Here is a 9,231-nt window from a genome sequence, read left to right as displayed (position 1 = left end):
GGTACAACAAGGAAGAAATGTTGCCGGTTCTTTGAAAGCAAAGATAGAGAGAAGTAAGCATGGAAGTAAAAAGTCGCTGCATGATAGTACTGTGATGCTTGGACCTTGTTGGAAGTACACTAGTCAAGAGAGAGAGCAGTGGAAATGAGTTATTTGAGAGGGGCATGTGGAGTTACAATGAAAGACTGACAAAGGAGAAGTGAAGGAGCATTGTGGTGTGGATGCGGATATGATAAGAAGCATTAGGAGAAATACATCGAGGTGGTTTGGGCAAGTGGAGAGGATGGAGAGCGAGAGACTAACAAGGAGACTGTATGTGAGTGAGGTGGAGGGAGGGAGCTGGAGGGGGAGGCCGAGGATGAGATGGAGGGATGGAGTGGAAAGGTATATGAGAGAGGGAGTGGGGAGGGCAGTGAAATGGTGGGGGACAGGGCGACATGGAGGCAATCTGTTTGTGGCCACCCCATATGGGATTAACGCATCTGGCAATAGGATGACAGATAGACAGATAGACAAGTGGGTGCATAAGAGATGTTGTGGTATCAGAGGTAGATGGCAAGATAATGCTGATTTCATATGTGCGGTGTGTCAGGGTGAGCATGCAGAGATTGTCAGGTGTGAAAGGACTGTTCTTGCTGGTGAGCTTCCTGAGTGTGTGGAGAGTTTATTATTGGGGGACAAGTTATGCACTGCAGATAGGGCTGGAGCTACTTCTGTGGCTAGGGTAAGGAGTGGTTGGAGGAACCTCAGGGAGCTGCTGCCTCTCTGGAAACTGAGAAAGCTCTCCCTCCTTGCTAAGCAATCTTTGTATGTGGCATGTTAGAAATGTAATGATGTATGGTAGTTAGATATGGGCAACAAAGGAAGAGGATATTTGTAGACTTCAATGTACAGAAGTGACAATGAGTAGATGGATGTGTAAAGCATCCATGTGGTAGGTGGGGCACTCACCATCCACTCACTCGATGTAGTACTGCTCCTCCTCTCCTCCACCATTCTTTCCTTCCATCCTCTTCGGTCTTTCTTTCCTTCAGTCTTTCCTCGTCCTTCTGCCTACGGGTGACTTTACACTCCCTCTTCTGTCTTTCTTTCCTCCATTCTTTCCACTTCCTTCTGCCTGTGGGTGGCTCTACCCTGAATGACAAGCCAAACGGTTTCCTGAACACCAGGAAACCATTTACTACACTGAGTGGTAACCATATACCCAAATTTTGGCACCTGGTGGTTTAGCGGGTAATTATTGTGCTCCAATCGGATTGAGAAGGTGAAGGTTTATATCCAAGGGATGGTTGGGGTTGATTCCTCACGTAATGCCACTCAGGAATGAGTGAGGCTGGTCACTCTCATATTAAATGTCAGGACCAACTGCCTAGCCCCAGGCCCCTATGCTCCTCATGGGGCAACATAGGATTGGATGATGGATGGATGGTAAAGCGTCCTTCAATGCAAGGCATGGGGGGGGGCTAGGTTTACAATTGAAGAGCCCAAAGGAAGGATGGGACTGTAGTGTATTGGAGTTGTGATGAGGAGGGGTAGACTGAGAATGTCTCAGCATGTGGAGAGAATGGAGGATGACATTTGGGAGCAGAATATGAAAAGTGTAAACATTAGGGGTAGGACTCAGAGAGGCAGATCGATAAAGACCTGGGACGAGGTCATAGAGTCTAATTTCAGTGATAAGGAACGGAATAGAGAGGGTGCCAGAGATCAAGCAGAGTTGAAAGTCATTAGGTGATCAAGGACAATGCATGCAAGCATGTTGGAGAATTTATAAACGATATGAACGAATGATGAAACTGATATACGCAAAAGAGGGTGTCTAGCATCTGCCTGTATTGAGAAGTCAGATAATTTTATCCACAAAAAAAGAGCTTTTATGTTAGTGAAACCATTGGCTGTTTCATAAGCACTGTTGTTATTGTTTTTGACACTCGTGACCTGGGCCTGGCTTGTTTAGGTCATTTTTTGCTACAATTGTGTGTCATTCTTGCAGAAGCCTGCTTGGGAAAACATCAATTAAAAGTGCTCCCCTCTCTGCATTTGGTGTTTTTCTACATACTATCATGGTCAATGCAGAGAATTCTAACAAGAAATCATAAGCTTAAGCTGTAAACTGCTACTGGCACATTGCTAGATGACTACAAATAAAAACCTATTGAATACTATAAATACCTGTAATAAAATATATAAAATAAAAGAGGAGAAAATAAGACTAAAACACACAGTGTGAATCATAAGATAATCTTAACATACCTAAAACTGAGGGGAGATTGGTGAGTGGCTGTGCTGTAGATGAGTGGCAAGTCAATGTGTTATCAATGAGGTACACAAGACAAGTAAGAAGAAAAGTGATATGTAGAGCATGGTTACAGGTGATTGCTGTAAGTATTTTGATTCTGCAAGGATATGTGGGAAGTTTAATCTGAGATAAATTTCACTTGAATGCCAAACTCAGGGGTTAATTATTACTGGTACTTCTTATATACCTAAAAAAATATATACTGGTAAATAATAATAAAAAACTCTTTACATAGCTTCATATCCTCAGTGTCAGAATCATTTGCTGTAGATGTGACACTGCAGAAGATAATTTTGCTCTGATCTCCTCAATCAAAGTCCCGCTTTTCCCATGATATCCCACTGTACTTGCCCTCAATGATTAAAATGCTTTCTAAAACTGCCTAAAATTCTGGGAATTTACAATCATTTGGAGTTATATTTAATGACAGCACATGGACACCATCACTACTGAAACCATCATACTCACAGCACATGATTTACTGAAGGAATAAACTGGCTATATTGGTACAAACTGATACCAGGTATGTTACACGTTAGGAAAGGCAGGAATGTGAGAGGGGTAACAATGGATACTGCTGACTATTACAGGTATTATACTTGGCCCCATAAGCATGCATCACAATGTCCACTCCTACAAAAACAATCTTTCCCTAAGTTTACAACCTTTCATGTACTGGGAATAGCACACACAGGCATGTTACCAAACCCAATTAAACATTTTTTCTTAAAGTTCCCTGTGGTTCCATGCCACATTCTGTACATGATAATGTCTTAGGTACAGTTTGTGTAGATGGTAACTTCACTGTGAACTGAATGATTACTGCACTGACATGGAAATTTGTCTGTTATTAAAATTACAGTTCCCACAATCCATTCTTCATGGACCATGAATCAATACAGCTATGGTGTAGAAATACTCTTTACTTTATGGATAAAAATTCTCAGTCCTACAGCAAACAAACTTTCAACATTATGACATAAACTACGGGTAATATCTCTTTTCATCTGCAACCTAATTCATTTAATTAAATGTATCTTACATACATGGGCTACCCTGTGCGCCACTGAGAAATTTCAATTCAGTGTTGAGCAAACAATAAGTTACTGTTCAAAATTCTTACCCTTTTTACCTTATCACCTTATCCATTGGTCCCCTGATGCTGGCAAAACTTCTTAATCTGGTGACTGTATAAAGATTCCCACAGCAATTAAGTAGGTGATGATAATGTAGAACCCAAGACCAACTCACTGCTTCCTTTTGATGGCATCCGAAAAAAATTCCCTGTTAAAATAAACATTTACTTAACGGCAAAGTACAAAATGTTTTTAGGATGAAATATTTCACAGCACAACATCTGATTACAGTCACAGTCAATAAAATTAATGATGCAGCTCCTTTTACTGTGTTATTCTAAATAAACCATCATCATCCTAAACCAATTTCCATCGGTCAAACAGTATCAGGTATGATTCAGAAACAATGAGTTATCTACAGTTTATATTATGAACAGTGAAATACCTTCAAAATCCTTTGAATCACCCACTGACTATACCAATGACCAGCATCATCTTGCAGTATTATTACACTTGTCAACTAGCACAAGTCTGTTTATGTTCACTTCAGGGGCTTTCGTACTAGTGCCTCAAATCAGGTTTGCCTGAGAAATGAGAGTACAGTAATTTTTTCAAGGAACTAAGTGAATTTTTCTCTTTGAAAGTTGGGTTGAAACAGGGATGTGTCATGTCTCCATGGTTGTTCAATCTGTACATGGATGGGGTAATAAAAGAGGTACAAAGTAGGGTAGTGGATGTTGGAGTGGCCCTGGTGAGAGAGGATAGTGTTTCGAAACTCCTTGTACTGTTGTTTGCAGATGATACTGTGTTGTTGAGTGAAGATGAAGGGGAGCTGCAAGGCTTGGTGGACGAGTTTGGGAGAGTGTGTAAGAAACGGAATCTAAAGGTGAATGTAGGGAAGAGTAAAGTGATGGTCTTTGAGACAGGTGAAGTCAGTGAATGTACAGCGAGGTTGGATGGTGAGGAATTGGAAACTGTGAGTACGTTTAAGTACTTGGGTAGTGTGATGAGTAAGGATGGAGGTTTGGAGAGTGAAGTGCTTGAAAGGGTACAGCAGGGAAGAAAGGTTGCTGGTTCTTTGAAAGCAGTGATAAGAAACAGGGAAGTGAGCATGGAAGTGAAAAAGTTACTACATGACAGTATTGTGATACCAACTCTAACGTATGGAAGTGAAGCTTGGACGTTGTTGGAAGGACACAAGTCAAGAGTGAAAGCAGTGGAAATGAGTTATTTAAGAGGAGCCTGTGGAGTCACATGGAGAGACAGGCTGCCAAATGAGGATATAAAGGAGTGTTGTGGTGTGGATGTGGATGTGATAGGAAGCGTTATGAGGAACACATTGAGGTGGTCTGGCCATGTGGAGAGGATGGAGGGTGAAAGACTGACAAAGAGAGTGTATGTGAGTGAGGTGGAGGGGGTAAGAGGGAGGGGAAGGCCGAGGATGAGATGGAGGGATGGGGTGGAGAGGTATATGAGAGAGGGGTGTGTGAGTTGGGAGCAGGGCAGTGAAATGGCGGGGGACAGGGCGACTTGGAGGAGATTTGTTTGTGGCCACCCCAAACGGGATTGAGATGTCTGGCAATAGATAGATAGACATCTTAAAGGCATGTTCTGCAGAGATACAGCCTGCATTTTATTGGGGAGTGGCTTCCAAAAAAGACCAGTTCCGTCAGCATTGTACATTTGGAAGCTGTGGAGGCCCTCCTTCTCCTTCAGCTCATGAAGCTGGTCTATGAAGGGGTCCACTGTGTCGGCGTCAGCACTCAGAAGCTTGCCCGTGATTGCCTTATTCACAATGCCGTGACGCCGCCTAAAGCGCCACAGCCAGACATCTCTGCACTTGAAATTCTCATGGCCTAAGTGACAAGCAAGCCTCTGTGCTGCGTGCTGAATATCAACACCTCAAACAGGAACACGCTCTGCTCTTTCCTGCGTGTACTGTATCACACTGCCTCGTTGAGATTTTCCATGGAAAGTCATCACTTGGAGTAGAGTTCCTTCCCCTTCTTGCTGGCCTCCATTGCTTTCATGGCCTCCTTCACCTTCTCCTTTGCCTTGATGAGGTCATGGACTGTTGTCTTCTTCAGGTTGTATTTATTCATGAGTTGACTTCATGTTGGGCCTTCCTCATATTTCTGAATAATTTTATATTTCTCAGTCAAGGAGAGAATCTTCCTCTTCCTCTTGCTTGAAGATGAAAGGCTAGTTGATTTCGAAGCCATTCTTGCCATTGGTAGGTACAGTTGTGTAGACAGGTCGCACGTACTATGAGAGGTAACGCAAGTGAGAGAGGTAAGGCAGGAGAGAACCACACGGAGTGAGTACTATACACAGACTGAGAAAGACCCAGCGCGGAAAGGGGTGAGGCGTGCGGGCTAGTTAGCCTACATGAATCACTGCGCGGGCTTGTGGGCGCTCCCACCACGGTGAGTCACGGGAGCTGGCTGATACGCAAACTTCCACCACATACACTGAACAAAGGTTGATATATCTGGCGGAAGTTCACTCTGGAAATTATGTGACTGAATGGCGCTGTGGTGGGCGAAATTTAAACAAAACATCATGTGAGAGCAGAAGCATTTTTCATTGGGCGATATCACGATAGCGGGTGGGGGAGGCTACTTGATCGGAAGTTTTGATTGGCTGTCAGCATCACAGGAATGTCCAGTATGACCATGCTGGACCAGGGGTGATCGTGCTAGAGGCGAACTCTGCGAATTTCACCCACTTCTCGGAGCTCCATCAGTGTTATGCTTATGCACCCGTTTTACAGCACTTAAATCGTATTAAATCGTACCAATTTTTTGCTCTCTGTGCTAGACGCGAATCGTGCTGGACAAACGCATGTTGGACACAAGGGTACTGTAGTTTAAAAGTCACTTCAGCACACCCAAAGCAACCTGTTTAAAAAAAAAAGTTGTGCATTGTTGAAGGCAAAGGAAGAGTCATTAGGAAGAGTTTAGCAAACAGAAAAATGTGAAAAATTAAGAAGTTCTGAGGCATGAAAGCAATATTTCCAAGCCAGATCCTACCTGAGTATGTCTGGGAGTTCTGGTGCACGACAGATGTACTTGTGTGCATACCCATACTTGGCTGCAAATCCAACAAATTTGACAGGCGGGGTAGCATTGGGTCGCACTCTATCAGCTCTCTCATACAACTGTGGGGGATGCATTAAAAGTTGTACCATACATTACATATCACAAACGACAGAAATATAAGCCTAAATAGTTTATCAGACCATATACCACGTGAACTTCGAACACCTTTAATGTAAGATGAAGTCAGCCATATTTTTCAACATTCATGCATGACAGTTATTTGGACACTTCTGCCAATAATTGGCAGCTGCAGTCATTCAAGTCATTCATGTTACTGCCACCAATAACCATGTGAATACAGTATGCAAAGGTTGTTACACATTAATGCTGCCTCATTCACATGTGGCATATTGTATAATGACAGATATGTATCACAATACTGTTCATACTGAGTCAAAACTTGAAATTTCCAGCTATAGAACAAACTCCTGCCAAACTGAACTACATGAGAGGCGACTATATCTGTACCCATATCAATCCATAAAAGGTTCATTGCAGGACCATACCTTCTCTTCAGAGGGAGGGTGACAACAAGAATTAAACTCACCCCATGCTACTTAAGTACTGAAGGGGTGTCTCTAGGAAAAGAGATTCATGTAAGAATCACAGTATTGTAACGGCTATGTCTGTGTGTCTTAGTCAGTACGTCAAAGTACAGGATGCTCTCAGTTATCTGTCGTCACAATATACGGCCCAACAAAATAGTCAGTGCTGCTGGCTCGCTCTATTAACCCCTTAACCGCAGGGCGTCACTTTCGTGACACTTGGGAGCAAGGGATCATACCGCGGGGTGTCACTTTTGTGATTCTGTGTTATTTTGAATTCGCCCGGGCTTTCAAGTGGTGGCTTGTATCATCTATCAGTACTACCAGTGTCCAGCTATACTCAGTTCTGCTAATGTCATCTGTACTCCCATCCACTGTTGACAATTTAGCCATTTTTCTCCTGTCCTTGACTCTCCCCCTTACCTCCCCTCCATTACTCTCTCCTCCCGCCTGAACACCTGCGCTGCACTACACAAATGCTGGACAGATTTTTCCACTCATTTTATCCATTGAAATGTGCCCTATGCCCAATTCTCATATAAAATAATATATAAAAGAAAGAGAAAAGGTAACTGATACTCCCATACATCTGGAATGGGCTAATTATCACCTGGCAACACCTCACGTGCACTCGTTCGCTAACTTTCCCTGTTTATTTCCCCTTGAAATATGCCGTATGACCTGTTCAAAAAATAAAAATATATATAAGAAAGGAAGGGCTGAGCCTAAGTGATATTAACATTCACCTGGAACTACCTATTTTATTATGTATTGTCTAGATTTCCTGCCAATCATTTCATAGCGTATAAATTAGCAGCTGTCAACACGCTGTCACTGTCAACCCTTCACTGCCCCTAGGCCACAGAATTCAGGTTACTGTCGTCTTTCAAGGTGAAACCACATTGGATTCGCGCCTGTCCAATTCTGCCGCTTTTTAGCCCCATGCACTCTCATCTTAAATGTCAGGACCAACTGCCTAGCCCCGGGCTCCTACGCTCTTCATGGGGCAATGTAGAATTGGATGATGGATGGATGGATGGCAAAGGGCCCTGTGACCTCTACCCCTACTAAACCTCGTGTGGGAAGGGTAGGGCTAAGTGACTCTGCTGTGGAACATGAACTGATTAATTCATCAATGACAATGATGGACACTGGCTACAATCTTTCTGGTGACTCTAAAACAGTGCAAGTGGAAATGTAAATAATGTGTAAACAGCAAGTGAAAGCAATCTATCTATCTATGTACCTAGGCTGCTTCCCCCAAGGAAAGGGAGGTAGCCGAGACAGGACGACACACTCCCCATTTACTCATCCATTCAAACACATTCATTCGCATCTTAGCCCCAAAGGGGAGAACGGACAGATCCTCACTGCACCACACCACACAAGGGTCAACCGCACAATGCAATCAGTGACATTTGCAGCAGGGCGCGACAGCAGAGCTGGTTTACCCCTGCCACATCATAACAGACCCATCCCCTTACCCGCACCTGACCTGACTAGCTGATCAGACCAAATGCGGGAGAATATCCCCTCAGGGCTGCGTCGTCATTTATTCATTCACAATTTCTCTCCATTTATTTCTGTCACACACAGCCACTCTTCCTTGCTCAACAGACATCCCTCTCGCATCCAGCGCTCTCTTCACACTGTCCATCCATCCTATTCGTGGTCTTCCTCTCAGCCTTACACCTCTCACATCAGATCTAGTTATCTTTTTCACCAATCTCTCATTATCCATTCTCTCCATATGCCCAAACCATCACAACACCCTCTGCTCAACTCTACCAGCCATCTCCCGAACAACTCCAGTTCTCCTTCACACTTCATCATTTCGCACTCGATCCATATGCGTCGCTCCACACATACTCCTCAGACACCTCATCTCCATTACATTCAAACTTTTCCTCTCTGCTACACCCATATTCCATGATTCAGCCCCATATAATGCAGTTGGTACCACAACACCCCCATACAGCCTTCTCTTTACATCCATTCTAAGCAAACGACATCTAAACACTTTTTTCATTCCTCCTAGCACCTTTCCTACTTCATTTATTCTGAACTTCACTTCTGCATCCATTCTTCCATCCACAGCAACATGTGACCATAGATATTTAAAACACTCTACCTCCTCAAGCAACTCGCCATTCAAAACTTTTTTTTTTTTTTTTTTTTTTTGGTTCGACTCTGGGCATAGGCTTCACAGC

The 9,231-nt window shown here is 43.4% G+C and overlaps 1 protein-coding gene across 1 annotated transcript in view; it reads right to left on the bottom strand.

The window, feature by feature from the left end:
* Nucleotides 1-3,522: 3,522 nt before the first annotated feature.
* The window catches only part of LOC145406377 (lysophosphatidylserine lipase ABHD12-like), a 38,403-nt gene continuing 32,694 nt past the window's right edge, over nt 3,523-9,231 (bottom strand). Inside the window, exons 8-9 of the mRNA XM_080277542.1 lie at nt 6,408-6,535; nt 3,523-3,583 (exon numbers count right to left, since the gene is read on the bottom strand). Coding sequence (XP_080133668.1) covers nt 3,547-3,583; nt 6,408-6,535 — 165 coding nt within the window. The 3' untranslated portion in view covers nt 3,523-3,546. The remainder of the gene's footprint in view (nt 3,584-6,407; nt 6,536-9,231) is intronic.

Source organism: Coenobita brevimanus, chromosome 70 (assembly GCF_032717465.1).
Source record: "Coenobita brevimanus isolate Jiangsu-jjx chromosome 70, ASM3271746v2, whole genome shotgun sequence".
Lineage (NCBI taxonomy): Eukaryota > Metazoa > Arthropoda > Malacostraca > Decapoda > Coenobitidae > Coenobita > Coenobita brevimanus.
This window is presented reverse-complemented; position numbering and strand designations above follow the sequence as displayed.